Source organism: Cervus canadensis, chromosome 24, assembly GCF_019320065.1.
Source record: "Cervus canadensis isolate Bull #8, Minnesota chromosome 24, ASM1932006v1, whole genome shotgun sequence".
NCBI lineage: Eukaryota > Metazoa > Chordata > Mammalia > Artiodactyla > Cervidae > Cervus > Cervus canadensis.
In genome coordinates, this window is record NC_057409.1 from 37,664,639 (window position 1) to 37,691,631 (window position 26,993).

Here is a 26,993-nt window from a genome sequence, read left to right on the forward strand (position 1 = left end):
TTACAGCATTTTCATTGTTGTATGGTTACATCCTCAATTTCACTGTATGTGTTACTATTCTGGGTAACAAAACTTGTACACACAATTCTAGATGCCTTGGTAAGGCTCTGTGGCTCTAAATTATACAAGAACGAATTATTTAAACCTTATACATCTAGTTAAATTAAAATTTATAAATTAAATTATATTTCAATTAAATTTACAAATAGATTTCCTTTTAAATAATTAAATAATGTATACGTTATAAACTAAATCTAGATGAAACAAATGCTCATCAGCACAAAGACTTAGTATTCATTTCAAGAGATAGGATATTTATTTAGTGTGAAGCTAGGAGCTTCAAATAGTGGAGTTTGTTCAATTATAGTCCTGGGTCCCCAAACCAGAGATTTATCTCATACTTACGAAGCTCCACGTGAGGATTTGTAAGTTGTTTCTTCTGTGTATCTCCTCCATCTACTTCATCTAAAAGATTTAACATCATTAGTAAAGCCAAAGTTTTAGGCAGTTATCAGCTCATTTTGTGTATTCTTTTTCCCTGATATAAACTAAAAACTAAGTCAGTTAGTATTATCCTAGTCAAGCCACACTCAAGCAAGCATCATGTATACAATTAACTGTAAATTATTACGATAAAAATGTATGTACCTTTTGAAAGATCAAGTTTTAGATTAAAAATCAGAGAATTCAGATTGAAGAATAATTTTTCTTATAGTTAAATAATCCCTATGATAGCAATAAACTTACTCAATTCTAACATCAAGACTTTCTGTGGCTATTTTACCAGAGTTTATGATCAGTTTTTCCTGTGTATAGAGTAATGTTTTCCCAATATTCTGAGATGCTTTCTTTATCGTATACTAAGATATATAAAATATACTAATATCTACTTCAGAGCTGTTTTTTTTTTTTTATTTTTTATTTGACTAATGTGTCCAGGCAAACTTATTGCCAATTACTGCGGAGTTGTAATATATTTTAACATCTAGAAGAACAAGTCATCCTCTAAGTTTCCCATTTCAAAATTAATTTTTTCAAAGCACCAATACCTTCTAAGGATCACAGCCTATAGAATACCAAACACAGATCTTAAATATTAATGAAAACATATCATGCAGTTTCTATTTTCTAAACTACTAATTCATGCTGTAACCCAGGGGTTGCCAAACTACTCCTCTAAAGGGCCAGATGGTAGGTATTTCACTCAGTTGCCGCTACTCAACCTGCCAATATAGTGGGAAAGCAGCCAGACAGTAAGTAAATGAAAGGGCGTGTCTGTGTTCCACCACAACTTTATTTACAAAGACAGGTCAGCTTAGTTATCTGACTCCTGGTCTAACCCTGTATTCAAACACCATCAGGGAGACGTATTTTTTTAAATACCTAAACGAAGGTGGGTATCAGTAGCTTCCACCTTACAGAGACTGGAGAAGAAAGGGGATGTCTGAGAGGGCAATGGGATGACCTCTCAGTGTATTGAACATACACTGTGAGCTACAGGGTGAGACAGATGCGTAATGTCACTTAGTCCTCAGTAAACCTTGGAAGACACTGCTTTTCCACTTTATCGGTACAGCAAGTAAGGATTTCTGATTCCTCCACCTGGTAAGTAAGAACAGTGATACCTGAAACCAGCTGGATTCTCCCAGCACCAGGCTTTTCCCACTTGACCCCACCACGGTGTGAGAAGAGCGGGAAGGCCCTGGTTTCTGCAAGAAGCATCTACTTAAAGCTATAAGGAACATAACCAACTGAAGTAAGTAAATCCAAGCCTAGAACAAGCACATTTGGTCTCCTTCAACACACCTTGAGGCTCAATGCCTTGATTCTCCGTCCCCTCCTTGCCCGTCTGCCCCACTTGGTAGTAAGCACTATCTGCTCCACGTAAGGTCTCTCTCTTCTGGGAAGAGAGGTCAGGGCTTTTCCCTGCTGTCCCTCGGAAGAAGGACAACATTCCAGAAGCCTTTTTGGCTAAAAATAAGAGGTAACATATTAAGTACCGGTCACTGCAGGTAGAAAAATAAAAATTTTCAATTCATTCCTATGTAAGCAGTAACCATTATATGAAAGTAATAAATAAGAGTAACACTGATAGATTCATTTGCACAGATTATTATTCCACATGGTTTATGGGGGCTTTAGGGGGCAATCAAGCACTCTTATTATCAAAAACAGGAGAAAAGTAATGTTCAGATAGCTACATATCAAAATGTGAGAAATTATTAAATACAGAGAAAGACTTTAAAAAATTTCTTTCCAAGGCTGTCACAGTATCTTAAGCAACAAGTTTAAGATGGGGCTAGGTTCTTATAGTATTACAGTACACCTCATTAAACTAATACAGAACAGTATTTCAAGCTACGAGGATTCAGTTAAAAGTAACATATTTATATCAGCTGTGTTCCTATATTTTAACACAGCAAAATATATAATTTGAGTTTTAGCATTTTTCAAAAATAAGTAATACAGGATGACAAAAGATATCACTAAAGCTTGCTCTATACTTTTATTCTTCCTTTTGAGCCTCATCATATCATTAATACATATGATCCTAATTTTGGGGTAGCCTTTCCCTCCTCCAAGGAATCTTCCCAAGCCAGGGATCTAACCGAGGTCTCCTACACTGCAGGTGGATTCTTCACGAGCTGAGCCACGAGGAAAGCCCAAGAATACTGGAGTGGGTAGCCTATCCCTTCTCCAGCGGATCTTCCTGACCCAGGAATCGAAACTGGGTCTCCTGCATTGCAGGCAGATTCTTTACCAACTGAGCTATCAGGGAAGCCCTTTGTACATTTACTATTAACAAAATCCACACCAAATCTCAATCATTAAGTGCTTACTTAGGGTAGCAGACACTATCAGAGTCTCCTCAATATCCAATCCCACTTTCTTCCTTGCTAACAGAGCTCCAGTTTTCTTTGGGGCAGCAGCATGCAGTGTTAAGGAAATGAATCATGATTTGTATAAGCTAGCCAGGACAATGCTGCTCACCACTTTCTCAGTCTCCTTTACAGGAAAGGGTGGCCATGAGACTCAGTTCTAACCAATGAGACTGAAAAGAAAAGGGAATTTCCTAATAAAAGGGAAGAGCAGAAGCTTGTACCTCCCTTCCTTCTGCCTCAAATGCAGACAATAGGTGGGACATCTCTGACCATGAGTAAAATTTAAGAGAATCAAAGAGAAACTAACCCCTATGTTGTCATGACAAAGCTAAGTGGCTGAACCAATGCCTGAAACTGCCCACCTGCAGATGTTGCTATTTTAGAAAAATAAACTATCCTTTGTGTAAGCCCCAGTAGTCATTTGAGTTTTCTGTTCAGTTCAGTCACTCAGTTGTGTCCAACTCTTTGTGACCTCATGGACTGGAGCATGCCAGGCTCCCCTGCCCATCACCAACTGGGTTTTCTGTTACTTGTAGGGAATATTCCTAACTGACAAAGTCAAAGAGACACAACTTCAAATCCCTGCTCCCCACTACCTGTGTAACCTTGAGCGAAATGCTTAATCTAGGTCTTAACTTACTTTCTGAAAAATGGAGATATGTCAAATATGGGGTTATTGTGGGAATTAAAGGAGATAAGACATGAAAAGTTCTTTTCACAATGCCAACAATGCTGCAAAAACAAACAAACAAAAAACTGATGTTATATTTTTTATGCTGCATGCTTTAAACTGAAAGCTCTAGCCAAGAAGGCCAATCCTGTTTCTTTTTGCATGGACCTTCTTTTTGCATGAAATGCTTCTAGGCATTTCAAACTCAAAAACTTAAAAATCAAAGAAAAGTGAAATATACACAAAAGAAGATATATAAAAATTTTACATCCATATTATATTTCAAAGATCAGAAATAATAAGTCCTTGCCAGATGGCATTTCTTACTTAATGTGTTTTCTTCTCCAAACCACAATTACACACACAAGTACTTCTCCACTTATAATCTTACTTGGTTGTGGTTCTGTGTCTACAGCACGGTTTGTCTGTCCTCCACTGATCTCAGGTAATCTAATTGGGCTGCTACTCTTTGGTCTGCTGTCTAAAGAACTAAAATGAGAAACAGAAGAAAAGTTGGTTTTACATGATTCAGACACAAAATAACAAGTATTCTAATTCATGTGTGAATCTACTTTCCACCTAACCCCACCCACAATATCAGAAATCTGGTTCATAATTTATATAAACACAGGTTAGCATGGAAGAAAGTCTTGAAATGTATACCAGACTTTTAAGAAAACGAAAAATGTTAAAGCTATAAGAGTATAGGGTCTTAAAATATTTTTCTCAAGTCTATCAGAGCTATATTATAGCACCCACCAAGTCAATGGTGACAATTATGACAATTTCTGCCTCAAATACCTAAAATACTGAAAATACTTAAAGAGCTGATTTGGCAGAGGTTTGCTTTGCTTTTTAGCTGTTAAGATCTTTAATTATTACGGAAAACTCTTAAATTATTTAAAGTACAAAGCTAGGCAGTAGTTTACCAATTTTAGAAGTTAGTATTTTTTAAATATTAACAGCAAAGAGAACTTAAAAACTTAAAAATGTAAATATGCAAAACACTTTGAACTTCTATGACAATTATAAGAAAACTGCAACCTAGTGGACTTTTTTTAAGGTCTTTTGCTATACCCGAATTTTGTTCTGTCAATTACTGGCTAAAAAATGAGTGCCACTGATTATATTCTAGAAACTTTTACATCAACAATAAGCTGTAATAAAACTGAAATAGGAACACCTAGAAAATGATACAGTTCAATTAAAATAAATTTTCCTCAATCACAGATCACCTGTTTGTTGGAAGCCCTTCTTCAGCACTGTTCCGCTGAGTGGCTTTGGACAATTCCTCTAAGGCATTCCGGTATTCTTTACAGCTTAGGATAGAAACAGGTTGAAATATGTTAAACATTGAGGTATTTTTTTAAAGTAAATCATATGCTTTAGAATAAGCTTTGCATTATAGAAACACAAACATTATAAGCATCCACATCTAATGTACTTAGACAAATACATTAGAATTAACTAACAAAAGTTATCAAGTAGAAGCTTCATGAAGAAAGTCAATATATTCATCAAAAAATAATACAAAATATAATCCAACACACCAACCAGACTCAATATACTAAACAATGATTGTGAAGGCCTTCATACTAACATTTAGATCAAATGCCTTCTGGGGTTGAAGAGCTAATTGACAAGCATGAAACTTCACCATTTAGTGTAATAGGAAAGGGACTTGAGAGTGCTTTTCAACTTAAAAGTACTCAACTTTAAGGAAAAAACACTGTTTCTTTTTAAGGTTGCACTGTCCAACAAAATCCAACTAGCAGCCTGGGAGCCCTGATTTAGATAAATCAGATGTGAGCATGTATTATTTTTCCAAGATATTAGAAAAAGGTGACATCAGCTAGAAAACCTGCTTCCTAATAGTACAAAACACATGTTTTTTTTGGTTGACTTTCCCGCTTTTCATGTAGTATAACTAACCAATAAAATGAGAAGCAAATACTTCATGAACATCAAAAGGCAATGATAAAAGAATGTATCATATGGAATCTTCTAAAGGAAAAAATTCCTTATTACCCAAATAGTAACTCTAAACTCCATAAATGCTGAAGTCTATAAATCCATCTTATTTATTCCTTATACCCAGTACCTAGTATACCACACATTGCAACATTCAAATATTGGGTGAACAAGTGGACAACTTGTAACCAATATTAAAAATAAAATTTTAATTTCAATGTCTTTCAATAAGGAGAAAAACTTTTTTTATTAAACATCTTAGATTCTACTCAAACTAGGTACTATCACTGCCAAGACATCATTAAGATTAAAAAGCTTTGTTATTTTAGACACGATATATAAAGATTTTTAAACAGGGGTCCTTCTTTAGGACACATAACTGTGGGCATGTAAATGAGTTAAGGCATAGGAACAGCATTACTCTAAAGAAACTTTACCTTCTATGTGTGGGAAGCAGGAAGGAAGTGAATGAAGAATACAAAAAAGATATTCAGAGGATATAAGGCAGATATGTTCCAAGTATTATATCAATAAATAAACCAAAGGAAAGGCTACAATGGACACATATTATAATATAGAGAATGGACAGAGAATATAAGAATTAGCAAATAACTTGCCTAGTTAAGTTAATTATTAGGAGCTTGCTTAAGAATCATCCTGTTAATATTTGGGTAAACAGTACATTACCAGATACAAAAAGAATAAACTGTCTCACCCAAAGGATATATATTCTGCACTTTTATTTACTACTTTACATTTACTTATATTTTGCTCTACTCTATGTAACAGAGCTCAACAATACAGCAATTAATAAATAAATACACATAAAATATAAAAATACAAACACAGGTGAAAAAGTCCCATGAGTAATACCTGAGAGCAAAAGCAATGATGGAGCTGGGCTCCTTCTCACAGACTGCAATGGGCACTCGTTCATGTTCATACATTAAGTAGTGTTTATCTGGATCGCTGTTCAAAAACAAATAAATCAGAACAAAATTAGCAAAAAACCACATATATGACCCATTAGCACAATTACAAGTAAATCTCAGGACAATTTTAAGTTAACTAAATAATGCACAATTACATGAACATAATTAAGCCAAAATGTATGCAGAACCTGAACGAACAGCCAAGGAAAAAAGATCAACAGAAAGTTTTTAAAGGCAACTGAAAATTATTAGAACTGTTTTTCAAATCAGAGGGTCCTGGAATCATCAAACAAAGTTTTCTACATTGGCAAGACGATGTGCCATATTTATCTCAAAAAGTATTTACAATGAATAGCAGAAGTTTAAGAGATTTTGTTCTACTATAAGTTTGAAAGAAAAGTCTTCTGGAAATTGTGGAAATGTACCACTAATCCAGCAGTAAATGACATAAAGTATTCAAGCCTTTTATACATTTATACCACAGAACATACAGCTCAAGACATGAGCTCCTGAGAGCAGGAATTTCCCTTATTGATCTTTCTCTACATCCTGAGATGTAGACTCAGGTGACACTCAAGCTGACACTCCATAAGTTTAAACATTAACTGAATAAATAAATACAGAAGCCAGCTGAGAACAAAATTAACAAAGGTCCATCTTTTGGATACATCTGTTTCACTGGAGCAAGCATCATCAGCTGATAACCAGACATGTCAACCAGTAGAAGAAACACTCTCACAGCCAGCCTATGTTTTTCCCCCACTGTGAGAGAACCTGGTACAAACAAGATTACACAAAAACTTGCATGGGCCATTGCAAATCATCACCACTGTTATGCACCATGTCCCAGTAAAGTACTGGGTCACTAATACCCTCATATACAATTAGCAATATGTTTTTATGATCATGAGATCAATTGTTGATGTTATTTAATCGCTAAGTCATGTTCAACTCTTTGCAATCCCATGAACTGCAGCATGCCAGGCTCCCCTGTCATTTTTGGCTTCGACTCAAGAGGAATACCAACTTTCCACAAGCACCTCAAGAGGAGGCTTCTCTCAGCTATAGGCATGTGAGAGGGACCCTGAGTTTGTGGCCTCAAGTGGAATGGACTATCTCCGGGAGTTTGCTCAAACTCAAGTCCATTGAGTCAGTGATGCTATCCAACCATCTCATCCTTTGTCACCCTCTTCCCCTCCTGCCCTCAATGTAGCAGTATATCTTTTAAAATGTGTGTGTGTGTATATAAGCAATTTGTTATCAATCTACTTATCCACTGTTAATATATAAAGACTACATGTTCCACAAAGTACATTATACAAAAAGACAACTCTTTTATGGTAATGGAGGGTAATTTTGGATTGAGAAATACATATATAAAGTTAAATAAACATATTTAAATATGGAGAGTATATCCATAGCTGCTGCTGCTAAGCTACTTCAGTCATGTCTGACTCTGTGCGACCCCATAGACAGCAGCCCCCCATAGACAGCAGCCCACCAGGCTCCATCGTCCCTGGGATTCTCCAGGCAAGAACACTGGAGTGGGTTGCCATTTCCTTCTCCAATGAAGGAAAGTGAAAAGTGAAAGTGAAGTCGCTCAGTCGTGTCCGACTCTTCGCGACCCCATGGACTGCAGCCTACCAGGCTCCTCCGCCCACGGGATTTTCCAGGCAAGAGTACTGGAGTGGGTTGCCATTGCCTTCTCCAGTATATCCACAGAGAAATCTTTAAAATGAAGTGAAAATAAAACCACCCAACAGCCACTGGCTTATATAATACTTACAAAGGAAACGGAATAGGATTATAGCTATTTCCTGGAAGCAAATTTGCAAAGATGGCTTTCATGGTTGATTTTTCCTTCACCTGGCTGTCTGTAGATCCCAGCAAATGTCCATCAAATACATCTAGAATGAAAAATATTCTACTTATATATTAATATTCAGGAAGAGTAAAAGTATAAAGTGTCAACTATATTTCTTTTCCTTTTTGGAACAGACATGGGTACACCATAATTACCGATTATGGTGTAAAATTTTTGATCTAGGAATAATGACTATCTAACAGGAAGCAACGATGAAGCATACACAGCTCTGACCCCGAGGGGCTTATTTTTTTTACATTTCAACATGTTTGAAGTTGAGATCATCCTGCAATCAATGGCCTCTTACCCTCAAGGGGCCAGGCAGCAGCCATGGTGAAATTACTGGCCAAGCATGCATGAACTCAGTCCCAGCTGTTCCTGTTGGCACTTCAACTCAGCTATGAGTACTGTGGCTATTACACCTGAGTTTAATTGCAATTTAAAAGTTATGTTTAAAGTTTGCACTACAATTAAGTAGTTGGTGCTTAAACAGAAAGCAAGGAAAGAAAGGGAAAAGGCATACATCTATTATTGGCGAAACAAATGTCTGTCATTGCAGAAGTGGTTGCAATTTTTCTTTCTTTCTTATAAGGGAACAATCGTGCGCTTTATGAGACTTAAGAAAATATTAATAATATCCCCAGAAAGTAGATAAAGTTGAATAGCATTTGTTACTGAGACAGTCAAGCAGTGCAACTGAAGAAGGGATATGGTAACAAGCTACATCTAAAGGAGCACTTTCAATGGTAAAAATTTTAAATTGCAAGGGCTGAGAAAGCATTGTGCCCCAGCACTCAGGGTGTTTGTCTCTACCGGACAAAGTACAGAAATAGTGACTTGACCTGTACCTTCAGAACTGCTGGCAGTATCGAGCTCGGGGGGCCCTCCCATGGCCTGCTCAGGCACGCCTTCAGGAGAAGTAGGCAGCTGGAGATGGGGGGAACTGGTGGAGCTCTGACTGGACAGGGTGGTCAAGAAGCGGTCCTCTAAAGAAAAGCACCATTCAAATGAGCCACTTTAAAACATCACGTCCATGTCTACCTAATAACAACGTTTTTAAAATGCCAAAACCTTTTTCTACTTCATAAACGAAATAATTTTAGCTTCTTAAATAAAGTTATATAGGTCATTTCACAAATTAATTTCAGAAATTTCAGAAATGGATATAAAAATCCAGGCAGGTTATATGACTCGACCATAATCAGATCTTAGTGACAGCAGGATGACTGGCAACCAAGTCTAGCACCGCTCCAATACTCCCTGCACTGGACCATAATGCCTGGGCTTCCCTAGGAGCTCAGCTGGTAAAGAATCTGCCTACAATGCAGGAGACCCCAGTTTGATTCCCAGGTCGGGAAGATTCGCTGGAGAAGGGATAGGCTACACACTCCAGTATTCTTGGGTTTCCTTGATGGCTCAGCTGGAAAGGAATCTGCCTGCAATGCAGGAGACCTGTGTTCAATCCCTGTGTTGGGAAGATCTCCTGGAGAAGGGAACAGCTACCCACTCCAGTACTCTGGCCTGGAGAATTCCATGAACTTTTTATTTTAGCCCATAGGGTCACAGAGTCAGACATGACTGAGTGACTTTTCATTTTCATAATGCCCACCTAAATATTTTGTTCATTCAATTTAATAAGGAATGAAATTATGACACTATTAAGGGGGAAAAAAAATCAGGTTTATTCTCAAGGGGGAAATTCACTTAATTATAATAGAAAAATGCCAAGAATTCCAAGTTGAGTTTCTATTCTACCAAGATAGTCTAAGTAAATTTCCCTTCCAATTTCCTACAATGATGCCAAGTTATTCAATAAAATATTGAGGAAAAACAGCTTAAGTCTAGAAAAGATTTTAGCGATATAAAAATATCAACTAAGCTTTGTCTGATTTTTTTTTCCTACAAAACCAGGGACTTAACTGTAGCACAATCAAGACACAAATTCAGTTTCCTTTCATCTTTCTGTTCTTCCCCTAAAAAGCAGCCTTCTCTACTGATCATCTGGCTTCCCTGGTAGCTCAGCTGGTAAAGAATCTGCCTGCAATGCAGGACACCCTGGTTCGATTCCTGGGTTGGGAAGGTCCACTGAAGAAGGGATAGGCTAACCCACTCCAGTATTCTTGGGCTTCCCTGGTGGCTTAAGCTGGTAAAGAATCCACCTGCAATGAGGGAGATCTGGGTTAGATTCCTGGGTTGGGAAAGCCCTGGAGAAGGGAAAGGCTACCCACGCCAATATTCTGGCCTGGAGAATTCCATGGACTGTAGAGTCCATGGGGTTGCAAAGAGTCAGACACTACTGAGTGACTTTCACTCGCTTCACTATTGATCGTCTATTTCTCTATCCTAACTTAGGCAATGTATTTTATAATAATCTTAAACTGACACTGCTTACAAATGCTTTACAGCAAGGAAAAAAATGTCTCTGACCAACTGCATCAGAAAAAATTCTCACAATTTAGTGTTTAAAACAACTTTTAGACTAAGAAACGTCTTTAAATTCAATGACAGGTGATCACTAGACTCAAGGACCAACCTTTTTCTCCGTTTGGAAGTCCTGGAGAAGCATTCCGTGGAGATGCATCCACTGCACTTATCTGTAGAGAAGGAAATATTCTGTTCTTGAGGAAATGTTAAAATCACACTAAAAAAATTTTTAACAAAGTGAATCTTACTCTTTCAACCTCTTAAGAATTATTAATACTGATTCATTTAAAAATAACAATAAACCCATTACATATTACTATAAACAACACATTTTAATTAAAAACAGATTTTTTTAATTGGTAAAAGAGTGGCCTTGTTTTATGCTTTTACAAATACTTTAATGTCTAGAAGACATTAAAGTCTTCTTTTAATAAAAGACAGTTAAATTCCTCTCTGACTTCTGCATTTAATCTGTTGAGCTGTATTATTATGACTAAACTTATAAAGATACTCTAGCCTCACACAGTTATGTAGTTGAAAAAGGGAAATCTCTCAGAGCCCTTGAAAGGGTCTAGGAACTCTGGGGTCCTTGAACTACATTTTGAGAATACCTTCTAAACAGTAGCTCACAGACTCAATAAAATATCCAGGAACTACTTATGATTATCCATTAAGCCCAGCAACCTTTTGTTATCCACTGGACTTTCTCAAGTCCCATAATCCATTGATAAAATATATGTTTAAATGATTGTCAGCCCTGTGTACAATGTCATTAAAAGTCATTTCTTACATTGCTACTTACAATGTCCTTTGATTTGCTTACCCAAACAGAGACCTCCCTGGTCATCCTACATAAAATAACTCATCATCACCTACTCCCTTGTCATTACTCTCCATTTCTCGTTAATTTTTTCCTCATAGCTTTGCTTCCACCTGTTTTTTAAATGTTTATTGGTTCATCTGTTTATTGTCAGTCTCACAAACAAACGTTCCATGGGAATAATAACTATGGCCTTCATCCACAATTGTGAACTTTCGTGTTCACGTTTGTGAACCCTGAGAGCCCTGCACTCAGAACAGTGTCTAAAAGCACTCAATAAGTATTTATCAAATGAATGAATATAAACACAAAGGCAATGCTACAGATTTTCAAATCAACTTTCAATCTTTCAAAAAGAAAATCATCTATTGACTGATTTTATATTTTCAGTTCCATGTCTCCATATTATAAGCAAAGGTCTTACAGCACTAGCTTCACAGTTTCATCAGTAGGCAAACAGAAAGGCCTTTAGCAGTGTGTGAGAATCATTAACAGTCCCAGACTACTTGGAAATACTAATAAATCATCTTCATAATTCTTATTCTCACCCAAACTTTAAAGAAAAGTGATTCCTACACAGTTATTTATGAGACAAAAAGGAGAATTCAGTGACAGTGTTCCTAAATAATACAAAGATCTAAGGCACTTGGACCCATCATTCCATGAAAATACTCTGCTACAAGTACTATACACTTGTACAAAAGAAACATTTTCTCAAAAGCCCTCATGGTATCAGAATAGTAAGTCCTTAAAATATACTGACGTTAATTCATCTGTTCATGGTTAGCACAGTAGCAGAATTTGGTGATGATCCCAAAGAACTGCGCACTCTGGGACACATACACACACACATACCACACACACCTTCAATCAAACATGAATCCAGATACTATTGCGAAGGGATTCTATCATGTATGTAAGATCTCAAATCAGTCAGCCTTAAACTAGGGAAATTAAGCAGGTGGCCTGACCTGCTAATCACGTGTCCTTTAAATCTGTGTCCAGACGTGAGACACAGAACTCAAGAGATCTGAAGCATGAGAAGGATTCAATCCACTGCTGTAGGCTTTGAAGATGAAATGGGCCACGTGCAAGGAATCAGGCAGTCTCGAGGAGTTAAGACTTGCCTCTAGTCAAATGCCAGCAATGAAAGGGGGACCTCAGTCCTATAACCATTAGAGTTGAACTCTGCCAACAACCTAGATGAGCCTGGGAAAAGATGCTGAGCCTCAGATAACCACCCCGCCCAAACCTTCATCTCAGCCATGAGAATGAGCAAAGAACCCAGCCATATACTCTGCCAGAGTCCCGACACACTGTGAGATAACAGATTTATGTCTTAAGTCACTAAGTCTGGGGTAAGGTGTTAAACAGAAGGAGAAAACTAACACAGTTAGGCAAGGTTAATTAAACCACCACATAGAACTAACCTGGTACAGCCTCTTAAGAAAATCTTCTCACTTAAGCACAGAGATGAAGCACACCCAAAATTCATAGTAAAATAGGACTGTGTTACACACCCAGGGCATCCACACCTTCTCCTTCACAGCACCTATTGCCTCTGTGATGCTATCCTCAGTGATGCCAGTAGACAGCAGTTTTTAATAAGTATTTCAAATAAATGAATTATAATGTATTTTATTTCAGGCAAAGATAAAAAAAAAATTAAGCCAGGTCACACCAAGAAACCTGACAGCTTCAAGATTAAAAACACTAATATTATCAATAAAGTATATATTCAATTACCACTTCTAAGTGTTACAAGAGAAATTATTATATTTATCACAATGAAGACCCCAAGACAAAACAACATTACCTTGCTTTCTTCACCCTGTCTCAGTCTTCCAGGACTTGGAGGAACTGAAGGCCGCTTCCTACCCTTTTCTTGTTGGAAAAGGTCTTGCAGCCTACAATTAAAGAAAAAAAGGAAAAGTGAAAAGAAGGACATGGTTTTCTTTCTAATATCCTGAATAATGCATACACATATTCTCCTTATAGCTTTGAAACCACAATAATTAATTTTCCTATTTCAAAAGCAATAGATTTTACAGCTGTACATAACTAAGTTTTGTTTTATTTCTAATCAGCTAATCAGTTATTATTGATATGGTTATGGTTAGTAAAGAATAGCAAGTTATAATGAGACCAACAGACCAAGGCTCAAAGCCCAGCTCTGAAAATCAACAGCTATATAACTTGGGCAAATCCGTTAGTCTCATAGAGCCACAGTTTCCTCTGTAAAATGAAAGCAGTATATACACATGTGGGATTCAAAATCAGATAAAAGAGTGCATGTCCATCTGGTGCCTGACTTAGTGCCCAGCATCATCCAAGTGCTCAATAAATAAATGCTATACTAATCCAACTGAACTTTTCAATATGCATTAAAAGGGAACAATTTCCCCAAATAAATATTTAAATACAGGTATAAAATACACAAAACAATCAGTTGAAACTCATGGCCTAATACCCAATAATTACTCCATGGTTTACTATTACAGATAAATTAGATTCAGTTAGCACACATACTGTATTTGAAATAGCAACAAAGGCTATTCTCATCTCTTTTTTTTTTGTATCTTTGCAAACTGCACTTTAAAGGATGAAAGAAGTGGAGGGTGGTAGGAGCGATAAAAATAAAACCTCCTACAACTTGAGAGTAAAAGGCAACATCCACAACTAACAAGGACATTGAAATCAAAAACATCCTGGCAGAGCACATTTTGCAACAATATGAAAGAAACACCTGACTGCAGAGTCACACCTGTTATTCCAAGCTTGCAGCGCCTCGCAGAGGCTCTGTTTCTTGGCGATGAGCGACTCGAAGACTGACTGCAGCTGCTGGGGGGTCTCCGCGGAGGAAGACAGGAGCCGCGCCTGCATCTTCTCAGTCCAGCCCTTGAACTCGCTGTCTTCCATCTAGGGGGACAAAAACCGCTCCAGCAATCTGAGACGCACCCCAAAGGGAACTTCTAACAAGTTCACAACTGACTGCTGGGTTTCTGTCAGAAAAATGAATTACCTCTTTTTGTGCAAAGATATCTTCCATTTTTTCCTCTCTTGATTTGCTAAATGTATCAGTTTTCAAAGATGCAAGTCTTTCATCCACAGCAAGATATACCTGTGAAACTCTTAACAAACATTAAACATTTTAGAAAAGTTAGAATCAAACTGTCTAATCTCACACAAGTATAAAAAAGATGGGCAAAACCACTACAATATTGTAATTAGCCTCCAATTAAGATAAATAAATTTTTTAAAAAGTAGAAAAAAGATGTACACAGAACTTTAGTAAGAGCTTATCTAACTAAGAATCACATATAATTTTGCAAAACAAAAAAGACCTGAAAGGATGTACATCAAAATATAACAGTTGCTATGCTTGGGAGAGTCTGATTTCTTTATTAATACTTTTGTGTATTGTCTACATTTTCCCATTTCTACATCAGACATATAAAACATACAATTAGAAAAATAGGTTATTTCTGTTTTCAAAGAAAGCTGAATGAACAAACAAGATATTTAAAATAGTTTAGATTTCAGGCAGTACTAAATAAAAACAGATGATCAAAGAAAATGAAACTTACTTTTGAAAGAAGTCCTTCAGATCCTGAAGAAGGGACACTTTTAATGGGACTTGACGTTTAATGAATATTTTGGGAAGTGGAACACACACTTCAAGAAGCCGAATGGGAGAATAACTGTGAGAGGAGAAAATACAAGTAATAGTAGAAAAGTGAAAAATATTTTAATATTTTGAGCAGAAGTGTATCATGACAGCCAACTAAGTCTTATGGGCATAAGAGATCATAAAGTTTCTATAAAATGGCATTTTCAAACAACCAAAAATACTGAAGACCACTTTCAATCATTACCAATATCCTTCCCAGTTTTAAAAAGATTTTGTTCTGTGTTGTTTTCCCCCTGCATTGTGCTATCATCATTTATCCCGGGGCCACCCTCGTGTGCTTTAAAAACAAATGACTGGGATATAAACCTCCATAAAGAGCGAGGAACTCCTTCCTACAATCAGCTTAGACACAGGTATTCACTACCTTCTCAGCTCCCAAGGATTCTTCATGAGTTTCCTTTCTACCTGAAGTTCATGTTGTCTAGTAAATGCTCTTTCCAACCTAGGCCCTAGGTTCATGGTTAATAGCTCTTGCTTAAAAAAGGAAATAGGTTCAATTACAAATATTTTCTGAGGACCTATTATGTGTCAGATGCTGTTTTAGGTGCTGAGCAAGGGCCAAAATTCCTGCTCTCATGATTCAGGAACAACAAGATTTGGGCAATAAATAGAAACAAATACTTAAAACATACCTTATGCCAGAGAGTAGGTGCTACAGGGCAAAATAAAGGGCGAAAAAGAAGCAAGGAGTGCTAGGGGTGAGAAGAAGTCAGGGCAGGTGAAATCTGAACAAAGATCTGAAAAAAGTAAGGAAAAATAAGCAAATGTCTAGAAGCAGGCAGCACAGAGATGGAAGAACAATGAGAGGCTCCCAGGAAGGAGGTTAGCTGGCATAACTGAGGCCCAGCCTGGAGGCCAGCAAGGCTGAAACACGGGGCGTGAGGGGAGAGGAGTGGGGGTGAGAAGCCTGAGTATGAGGGGCTTCGAGGCCCATAAATGGACTCTGGCTTTCACTCGGGATGAAACAGACACCACTGGAGCCTCCAGAGAACAGGAGTGGCCTAAGCTGGTTTTCATATAATAGGACCACTCTGACTGCTGTGCTGCAGGGCGAGGCTAAAGGGAAGCTGGTTGAGGTTATTGCAATAATCTAGGGAAGGACGACAGAGATTCAGTTCAGAATGGGAGTGCTGGAGGTGGTGAGTTATGTTCAGATTCTGGATATATATGGCTATGCTGGGTCTTTGCTGCTGTGCGTGGGCTTCTCACTGCAGTTAGCTTTCTTGTTGCAGAGCGCAGGCTCTAGGGGGCAGGCCCAGGAGTTGTGGCCCTTGGGCTTAGTTGCTCCACAGCATGAGATCTTCCTGGACCAGAGATCAGACTCATGTCCCCTGTGCTGGCAGGCAGATTCTTAACCCCTGGACCACCAGGGAAGTCCCTAGATTCTGGATATATTCTGAGAGTTTTCTCAATCATTTAAAACCATTCTTTGAACTAGTGATTTCAGCTCTATCCAGCTCTATCCAATTATCCTTATGCTAAGTAATGTCTTAGCAAAAATTCTGACAGGCTCTCAGATGCAAAACCAATGTTAAGAGTCACACCTGCAATAGCAAATCTACCAGTTTATATCATGACTCCATCACTTGCTAGCTCTATTAGGTAGCTATAGGGTCTCTAAGTCAGGGTAATAGTAACACATTTCTTAAAGGATTAAATACTGTAATAACACTGAAAGCTCTTTGCAGGGTATGGCCCCGTATTTGCAAGGCTGATGGGGAGGGAACAGCACACACCAAAAGTGAGTTTAATCAAGTAACAGTGGAAATGCGACAAAGCCTTCCAGGGAGTGTGTGTCTGTGACAAGGTTGCTCAGGCTTCTTACCTGAAAGATGCCACCATCTGGTTATAGGAGAAATACTGGTGATAATCATGGTGGATGGAGTGACCACACGGCTCAGCATTGGCTCTGCGGGTATACTGGTGTCCATAAAACCTAAGTTCAAGGTATTTTGCAAATGACATGGACCAAGACTCATTGGAAAGAGCGACAACTGGTGTTACCTGAAATTCAGCATAAATTGTTTGTTATCTAATCACATACTAAGAATCTTTTTTAAAAAAATGTATTTTCTTCTTTAGTACAAGTCTAGTATATTCTGACTGCAGAAAACAAGAAAAAAAAAAATTTAGAGGTGGGTGGGGTGAGGGATGGCTACAGAAACTGTCTCATCAGTAATCCTACCACTACCATCAATATGCTAGTATGTTTGCTTTCTTTCCATACATGAAAACATATATCCTTAGCCAGGATATTTATAAATAAAAACTCTTTCTTATAGCTTCATAACCTTGATTATTAGTAATATATCATATTTTCCCTACATTGAATATTCTTATGCAGCTTGATTTTTAATGGCTGCAGAATATCCTATTATATGGACATGTTTAACCAATCCCTATTGGTGGGCATTTAAAACATTTCAAGCTTTTCATTATTTTGATGAACTTTTCAATGTAGGTATATATAAACACGCTTATAAGTATCCATAACGATTTCCTTGCAATAAATTAATAAAAGTGGAAACTGGTAGGTCAAAGAAAGGCATGAACATTTATCTGGTCTTTGACACTTCCCCACAAAAAGAACTATAGAAAGAAATGATACTACACGCAATAGAACAGCAACAAGGTACACTTACCTGTTTGCAGATTCTGCACCAGGAGTAGGTGAGAATTGTATGCTGATATCCAGGTACTGGAGAATCCAGCTCCTTTAGGATTATCTGCACACAGCCTTGGCCATGGACAAAGCGTCGAATGTGGTGCACCATGGGGGTATCACAGAACATGCTAGGGCACTGATAGGAAGGCCTTTGACAAAAAGAAAGTCCTCACATTAACCATGAAACCAAGGAGCCATGTATAGTGAATGCTGGCTAACCAGGACTGCAGACGAGAAAGTGCAGCATCCTCTCCAGAGTAAGGATGATGGTGGATGGTGTGCTCAGGGTACCACTCGTCCTGCTATGAGCCTGCAGAGCTGAACACCCTGCACCTTCAACCACATCACAGTGATACGTTCCACTTGTTAAGCACCTTCCATTTGCCAAGCATTTCTAAAACGTCATCTCATTTTACTTATTAAAACTCTTGACATTTGTGGAGTTTGTTAATACCTATAAAGGGGGCTTGTAAAGACTAACCCAGCTGATGCTAGTGCTAAAGAACCTGCTTACCACTGCAGGAGACGCAAGACATGCGGATTAGATTCCTTGGTTGGGAAGATCCCCTAGAGAAGGAAACAGCAACCCCCTCCAGTACTCTTGCCTGAAAAATTCCATGGACAGAGGAGTCTGGGGGGCTACAGTCCATGGAGTCGCAAAGAGCTGGACACGACTGAGCACGCACACACAAAGATTAAGTTACTTCCTCTTCGTCATGAAAGTGGCAAGCGAAGGCACTAAGATTTCAACTGAGGTCCTTAGTTTCTCTTGTCTTTCATTTGAATCACTGTAAAAACACACATTCTGAAAAAAAAAAAAAATCTGCAGGACTGCAGGGCAATTAGATGGGCATGGATCTGAAAAATGAACTGAAGAAGACTTCCGGGGTTGAATATAAAACAGATCACTTCTCTGTACAGTAAGCCCTGACGTGAGGCATGAACAGGAAGGTCAAACAACAGTTCTCCAACTCATGTTTATGTTGAAATTCTGTGCATCAAAAAAAACATAAATAGAACATAAGGAGAAAACTGGTTCTTACCGGAAACAGTATCTCTCTAAAAATATTCCTAATGTAAGATCATTTTTTCCATAAAATTCCATTGTTACAATCCTAAAAGAAAAGATCATTTCTTAGAAACATATCATTAAATTACAACCCAGCAAAAACATTTTCATCAGACCCCAAATTGATATCTGTTAGATGTACTTATAATACAGTATTATTACCAACAAAACAGGTAATATTCTTTTGTTGTTACAGAACAGGTTTTACCTTATCTGATATAATAGGTTTGGACTACCATATTACAGCATTGTATCCATTCCCAGTCCATTAGTATCTTATGGAACTATTTAATCAGGATACATAAACAATAACATTAAATGGGTAAGTCTGATTTGCGTTAGGAAGAAGTACAAGTTTCCTTTACAAAGCTTTAAACTCCATCACTATAAAATGGGACTCCTGTCTCTGCTCTCCAGTCTACACCATTACTGAACAGGAAGAGCAGCAGCTCATATTCTTCCAGGAGAGCCAGGTCCTAAATTTACATCCAACTTTACACCTAAATAAGAGAGTTCAGCTACACATACCCTTTTGAAACTGACATCTTATTCAAGCCTCGACCTAAATTCCCAGAGAAAATTCCCATGGGCTCAACCAGGCCCAAGTCAGCCTGGTAGAGCAACACCAGTGTAGAAGACGCCCTGATCTCACTGGTAGAAATAAGTGTTTCTGGTGTCCAAAATTAAAATATGCAAGACATTTTATTGTGGCAAGTACTCCAAAAACAAGCAGTTATGTTCTACAGTACTTAAGACCAGAGGTAAACTGTATAATAACTAGGCTTTGTGACTATCATTGGAAACAAATTATAACATTATAAAATGTGTTTGTATCAATCTACTTGGAATTAAGTTTTAGAATAAAACTTAAGGCAAAAAACTGACTGATTTTATGAAAACAATGCCCAAAGAAAACCTGCCTGATTTGTGCATGTTATCAAAGTGCTTAAAACTAGCTTTTATGTATCAACTTTCACATTTTTATAATTACAAACTGTTCTTGCATCCCTCTTCACTCTTAACATACTTTTATTACCCATGAACAAATCCAAATTTCATAATTTAATTTACAAATTCAAAAGTTCCATCAATTCACTTATGACCAGCAGCTTGCCGTGCACCTACACAGCCCAGTGGCTGAATTTTTTTCACAGCTGCTGGAATTCTGTTCCTAAGCGCAACATGCCAGGGAGGGAAGGGGTCCTACCAAGGGCTGACGCAGGCACTGGGGGCATTGCTGGACTGGGCAGAAGAGCTGCTGAAGAGCACGCACAGCCGCTGGTGGTTGACAGGGCTCAGACAGTCCACCTGGAAGAGAAGAGACATCCGGTGAGACTCCAGCTCCGACGCCCGCCTCCAACATCCAACACGCCACTCGGTTTGTAAGCCTCTATCAACACTACCGGGGTTCCAGCGAAGACCGAAAACTACAGGGAGCTAAATATGAGGAAGAAGAGCAGTTAATTTTTAAGTTAAAACAATCCAAAAGGTTTAAAAATGCAAACATGTCTAAATAACTTGTTTTCTTACTCTTTATTTTTACAAAACTAGGCATTAAATTATTTTAGGAGTTGTTATTTAAATATGACAGTCTGAATTGAGAGCTGGATATAATCTCAACCTGAGATACCCAGAAATCTAAATTCTAAGGTTATTTATTTGTATTTTATACCTGCTTTTGATCATTACAAAGGTAACATCTGTCTCTGTCAAAATTTAAACATTTCAGAGGAAGATGCAAAAGGCCCCGAAGCACATAAAGCCTCTCCTCCTCTGAAGCTGCCCCACCTCCCAAACTGATAAATTTGACTGCGTGGTTAAAAATCATGTGTTTGCTCTAGCTCATACACATATACACATGAAAACACCCACAGAAGTATACACAGGTGATTCCGCTTTTTTATAAAAATGGGATGATGCTACATATATTAAAACACAATCTGCTTTTTAACACAAGAAAATATGTCATGGGCTCTCTCTGGGTCATTCAGTGAGATCCAACTCATCCTTTTAGCAGCAGTCAGTCAGAAATAACCACTTCAGTAAATATCCTTGTACATACATTACAATAAAATGTAAGCATCCTTACACAAAATGCTTACTTATCTGTGTTTTGTAGATAATGTACAAGGAATGAGTTATAAAAGATAGAAATCATGAATCAAAAATATATATGTGCTCATGTAAATTTAAAAGACCCCCAAATCACTTTTAATAAGTTTACATAAATGTATAAAATACATATTTATATAAAGTTTATTGTAAGCCTTTTTCCATACTTCATTAAACATGGCTCTTATCACATCCCTTCTTTCCAGTTTCATGTATTAAAAACAATATACTATCATTATTTAATCCTTTCTAGACTTGTGAAAGTGAACATCTACTTGTTTCATTAAACAACTGTATTTTCTCCTCAAAAGATGGATTTGTTCATGAGTTTTATCACCTATAATTTCCTATAATAAGGAAAAAAACACACCCATTTCCTATAACAAGCTTCCAACTCTACTCTCCCGCTGGCTACCATTAGTAGAATCAAAGACACATCACATTACACCCAAGTCATCATGTCAGAAATGTTAAGCAGCTCCACACTGCCCCCAACCTCAGAGTTCTTCCGAGTTTTCTGTGAGCTTAACCTGAAACCCTCAAATCCAGTTTCATCACATTACACTCCTATTTCATACATTTTAAAGCAACACATAAGACAAAAGAGACCAAAAAAAAAGAAAAAAGCACAGATGAAATATTTAATAAATCTGCATGCAAGCTGTCATATCTGACTTTTTTACCCTGCCATAGCAGAGATTTTCCACCCATCTTAAATGTACACAAGCACAAAAGCGGTCTTGCTCACCTTTGTCGACCACACTGCATCACTTGTAATCAACCCTTTTTCTTCATCACCTTCAGTTCTGCTTCCTGATTTGCCACTTGAGGTACTCGACGCCTCCTTTGAGTAAGCAAAAGGGTCTGAATGTTTTTGCTGGATTCTTCCTCCTCTGGCCCGATAATCGGCTAGCATTCTCCCCAAGCTCTGGCTGTCACCCAGATGCTCAGCAATTCTGGTGCTCACGAGCTCATGTGAAGGTAGGACTTGAATGGACTTGGCTTGAACACTTCCATTCATGCCCTGAAGGCCAGAGAGATCCCTAAGCATCTGTTTCTTCCGCCTGCTCTCCATTTCCTTGAACTCCTTATTGAGGAGAGGAGACCAGTAAACCTGCTCCGCAAAATAATCTCGGGTAGAGCATCTCATGCCCTTGTCAGTTAAAAGGAATGGCTCCCGGAATGTGATGACCGGTGAGATGCAAAGGATCACATCTTTCAACTCTTGTTTAAAGGTCAAAGAATCAGTCTTCCGTTTATCTTCAGAAGAGGTAACTTCCTCGGTAACATACAGGCCGGTGTCATCCTGCAGAGGGTCTCTAAAGGCTCTCATCTGGCTTGTAGGATCCGGAAGCTCCTCTGTTTGCTGCAAAGCCTCTGGCTGCTCGCTGCCTATGGCGTCCTGTTGGTCATCCACATGGAGCGGCAGCAATGACTCTGGTACTGATGGGAAGAGAGCACAGGGGGCACCCACCGGGCAGGCTGCTGGGGCATGCTCTTGAGGCTTCAAAGAGGCAACATCCTGTGGCATGCTCTTATTTTCTTGGTCACCCTTCTCAAACAGAACCCTTGATTCTAGCAAACTGCCATCATCAGAAGGCAGAAAGTCCGGGGGGATGTCAGGCTCCCGGGGGAGGGGACTTCCGCTGAACGGCTCCTGGGCAGCCCCTTCATCCTCCTGTCCCTCAATCAGAGAATGGAAGGAAGGGTTTTGCGTTAATGTAGGAGGCATAGCAAATTCATCCATGAGGAAGGAGATTTCTAGTTGAGAATGATAAGCTACACAGATCATAAATATTAAGATCTCCTTAACGCGAGCCAGCTCATAATCAGAGCCTCCTCTAAGCTTGATTGTACAGCCCAGGTGCTGTGGACAGCCTTCAAAAAACATCAGTGTTTTGGTTTGTTCTACAAATAAACAAACACAAGGTTAAGAAGGTTCAGGTGGCAATCCAGAAGTCCAAACAGAATTAGTTCATTATCTTAACATCTACCAGACAAAAACTCTTAAGTAAGACCATAGTTGTATGCTAATAGTCATTTCCTACTATTAATATATCAACATTATCATTCTGATGAGTTTATTCATTTCCTCAGGCCCCCCCATTTCAGGTAAATGTACACTAAAGATCACTCACCATTAGGCAACTGAAACATCTGCATGTAAAATTTATGACAGGTGCCCAGGTGGGGTTTGGTAAGCAGCTGGTCCATCGACATCACCAAATCACCTTGGGTCATCCGGCTAACTCGTTCTAAAACTTGCTAGAACACAGAACAACATCATATTACAAAACTAAAGAAGAATAAGATTTTAGTACATTTTATATGGAAAAATACTAGAAACATTTGAAAATGCCCTCACCAAAAAAAAAAGAAAACAGAAAATGCCCTATTTTCTTCCAAGATGAATTTCCTTGACTTTAGTAATTATATGACTTATACTGATTCTAGAGAAGTTTACATTTAGCAATCAACATGTGCTTACTAAAATAAACCATACTTACATTAATAACATCAAAAGACATTTAAGCATTATTCATTGGCACAAGATACTGATTCAGGGGTGATGGGTGGGGAATTTCCACAACTGACCTCTACACTGAAGAAGGTAATTTTTCAAGGGAGAGAAAATTTTCTGCTTTGTATGATTCCCCAAACAAAATGACGTCTCTACAAAGACTACTTAATAACTAATGTCAACTACATCTATGGTTTGGTAGACACTTATAATGAGTGTTACATAACTCATTATGTATGAGTGCTACATTAACTATACTTTCTTCGAGCCTGAGATTCTCCAGTCTTAAATAAGGAAAGCGCTGCCGTGCCTGTGCTTCCAATATATATAGTACAGCTAAGAAATAAATAATCAAAGAACCCTTTATATCTACCACACATGCATATAAATTTACAAGCTGTCAATTTTAGAAATAATAGAAAAATAAGAACACTCACTGATTTTACATTAATGACCAAAGTAATGCCGTGTTCCAGCAACATATCCTGTGCAATTCGAGATACCGTTTTCTCAACCAGAACCAGTGTGGGTCGAACATCTACTATTCGCTGAACATAATTCTTTAGGAATTCCCTTTCCTAAGTAAGACAAACAAAAAACACTGTATGTGGTACAAATCAAGATCTAGATATGTAAAAATACTAGGGCAGTGTGACTACAACATCAAACTCAGTCTAAGTTTTCTTCATCCACAAACCACTACTAATAGACATTTCCTACTAAGTAAACATTGTACTAATATGTTAACTCATTTTTCAGGTCCTCAATCTCAGGTAAAAATATGCTAAATACCACTTACCACTGTGTAAGCAAATTAATTCAAACATAACCAAGAATACTCTTTATCATTCTAAACTGCTGACTATGCTGGAAAGAGTTTCCGGAGAAACTTTATTCTCCAACTCACTAATTTTTCTTTGAAGGACTGAGTTCTTAATAACCTGAAATAAAAGCCAAGAATCCAATTAGTTAGCTCTCGAAGCTTAAAAAATCAAAAAATTCTCCAGCTTCCCAAATGAAAGCAACTAAGTATTTTTAACATAATTATGGATTTCCCCTTTTACATTCTGAAACTAACCAGAATCTCTCTTCTTTCAGGTATTTGAATAAATAACTAACAGACACTATTTCAGCTACTTCCTAATTTCTATCTCTCAACAGATAATATTCTACTTAGAACAGTGGTAGTTACAAATTAAAACAATGTTTAATACAATTTCATGACAAAGGCTTACTCTCAAAGCAAATGAATGTTGTAAATAACAACTAGAGTTTAAAAATATAATTAGTTAATTGCTTTATAAAATCTCTGGACTCAGGAGACAATGGAAGGTGGGGACACACCTGTCACTTCTGCTCCAAATGCCCAGTGTTTTCTGAGTCAATTTTGTATTCACGGTCAGAGCCATCAGCAATGGATGAGCCTGTTCCCTGCAATGAACTTGCCCTGGTACATTTCTTTTCACCTTTCTCTGTCTTACTGGTAGAAACTGGACATTCTCAAATTCTCCCATTATTAACAAAAAGAAATATTTTTTTTTTTACACTTAAAGAATTTTTTCTTAATTTTTATTTATTTATTTTTGGTTGCTGCACAAGGGCTTTCTGCAGTTGCAGGGGCCACTCTCTAGTTGCAGAGCTTGGGGCTTCGCATTGCGGTGGTTTGTCCTGTTGCACAGCAACAGGCTCTAGGGCATGCGGGCTCAGCACTTGCGGCACACGGGCTCTGGAGCGCGGGCTCAGCACTTGCGGCACACGGACTCTAGAGAGCCGGCTCAGCAGTTGTGGCACACGGGCTCCAGCACACGCGCTCAGCACTTGCGGCACACGGGCTCCAGCGCGCGGGCTCCAGCGCGCGCGCTCAGCACTTGCGGCACACGGGCTCCGGAGCGCGCGCTCAGCACTTGCGGCACACGGGCTCTGGAGCGCGGGCTCAGCACTTGCGGCACACGGGCCCCAGCGCGCGTGCTCAGCACTTGCGGCACACGGGCCCCGGAGCGCGGGCTCAGCACTTGCGGCACACGGGCCCCAGCGCGCGCGCTCAGCACTTGCGGCACACGGGCCCCAGCGCGCGCGCTCAGCACTTGCGGCACACGGGCCCCAGCGCGCCGGCTCAGCAGTTGCGGCACACGGGCCCCAGCGCGCCGGCTCAGCAGTTGCGGCACACGGGCCCCAGCGCGCGGGCTCAGCAGTTGCGGCACACGGGCTCCAGCGCGCGGGCTCAGCAGTTGCGGCCAATGAGCGGAGCTGCTCTGCAGCACGTGTAACCTTCCAGACCCGCACTGGCAGGCGGGTTCTCAACCACTGGACCAGGGAAGTCCCAACAAAATGAAATTTTTTTCCCTGAAATATGTTAATTTCCTACTCTGCTTATTAAATTGCAATTTAATGACATTTTATTTTATTTGTGCAGCTTCAATAAAGAAGAACTAAAATAAATTCACTTTTTTAAGTTTCTGGCCTCAAATACAAGGAAAGCAAACACATTTCCTCACATTTCCAGCTCCAGTCAACTACTATGATTGTACATGAAGCACCCTGCTAAAATTGGGGCTTGGATCAGGCTCAGCAATGAACGAGTGTCAGGAGGCAGGCCAGGAAGACAGAATGGAGCAGGGGTAGACCAACAGACCTCTGGGGCAGACCTTGTGAAGACAGTATGATGCCCAGCCTAATTTTATCCTTGCCCTTTTTTTCTCATTCTCCTTTTTTAACTAGCTACCTTTCAGCTTCCTCTTTGGTCATGCCACGATGAGCTCCCCCACTCCAAGCAAAGAGCCGGGGGTGGGGACAGGGGGGTCAAATCAACTGACATTTTCTGTCAATTCAAACTAAAAACCTAAATAGGTCAGGACTTAAAGATATAATAAACTATGTTCTGAAGCACTGATGAACAAGACACTTTGTTGCTGTTATTCAGTTGCTCAATCGTGTCTGACTTGTTGAGACCCCATGAACTGCAGCACGCCAGGCTTCCCTGTCCTTCCCCATCTCCCAGAGTTTGCTCAAACTCATGTCCACTGAGTCGGTGATGTCATCCAACCATCTCATCTTCTGTCATCCCCTTCTCCTCCCACCTTCAATCTTTCCCAGCATCAGGGTCTCTTCAAATCAGTCAGTTCCTCGCATCAGGTGGCCGAAGTATTGGAGTTTCAGCTTCAGCATCACTCCTTCCAACGAATATTCAGGATTGATTTCCTTGAGGACTGACTGGTTTGATTTCCTTGCTGTCCAAGAGACTCTCAAGAGTCTTCTCCAACACCACAGTTGAAAACCACCAGTTCTTCAGTGCTCAGCCTTCTTTATGATCCAACTTTCACATCAGTACATGACTACTGGAAAAACCACAGCTTTGAGTATATGGACATTTGT

General features: G+C 38.9%; 1 protein-coding gene across 2 annotated transcripts in view; it reads right to left on the minus strand.

The window, feature by feature from the left end:
• The window catches only part of PIKFYVE (phosphoinositide kinase, FYVE-type zinc finger containing), a 77,102-nt gene that overhangs the window by 8,611 nt on the left and 41,498 nt on the right, over positions 1-26,993 (minus strand). For both annotated transcript variants that reach the window (XM_043444893.1, XM_043444892.1), the window contains 19 exons: positions 24,059-24,199; positions 23,239-23,365; positions 21,849-23,008; positions 20,196-20,296; positions 18,963-19,034; positions 17,897-18,068; positions 17,080-17,258; positions 15,151-15,264; positions 14,586-14,694; positions 14,328-14,482; positions 13,380-13,470; positions 10,853-10,913; positions 9,168-9,305; positions 8,242-8,362; positions 6,397-6,492; positions 4,788-4,871; positions 3,944-4,041; positions 1,807-1,971; positions 406-465 (listed from right to left, as the gene is read on the minus strand). In XM_043444893.1, the coding sequence (XP_043300828.1) occupies positions 406-465; positions 1,807-1,971; positions 3,944-4,041; positions 4,788-4,871; positions 6,397-6,492; positions 8,242-8,362; positions 9,168-9,305; positions 10,853-10,913; positions 13,380-13,470; positions 14,328-14,482; positions 14,586-14,694; positions 15,151-15,264; positions 17,080-17,258; positions 17,897-18,068; positions 18,963-19,034; positions 20,196-20,296; positions 21,849-23,008; positions 23,239-23,365; positions 24,059-24,199 (3,244 nt within the window). The remainder of the gene's footprint in view (positions 1-405; positions 466-1,806; positions 1,972-3,943; positions 4,042-4,787; positions 4,872-6,396; positions 6,493-8,241; positions 8,363-9,167; positions 9,306-10,852; positions 10,914-13,379; positions 13,471-14,327; positions 14,483-14,585; positions 14,695-15,150; positions 15,265-17,079; positions 17,259-17,896; positions 18,069-18,962; positions 19,035-20,195; positions 20,297-21,848; positions 23,009-23,238; positions 23,366-24,058; positions 24,200-26,993) is intronic.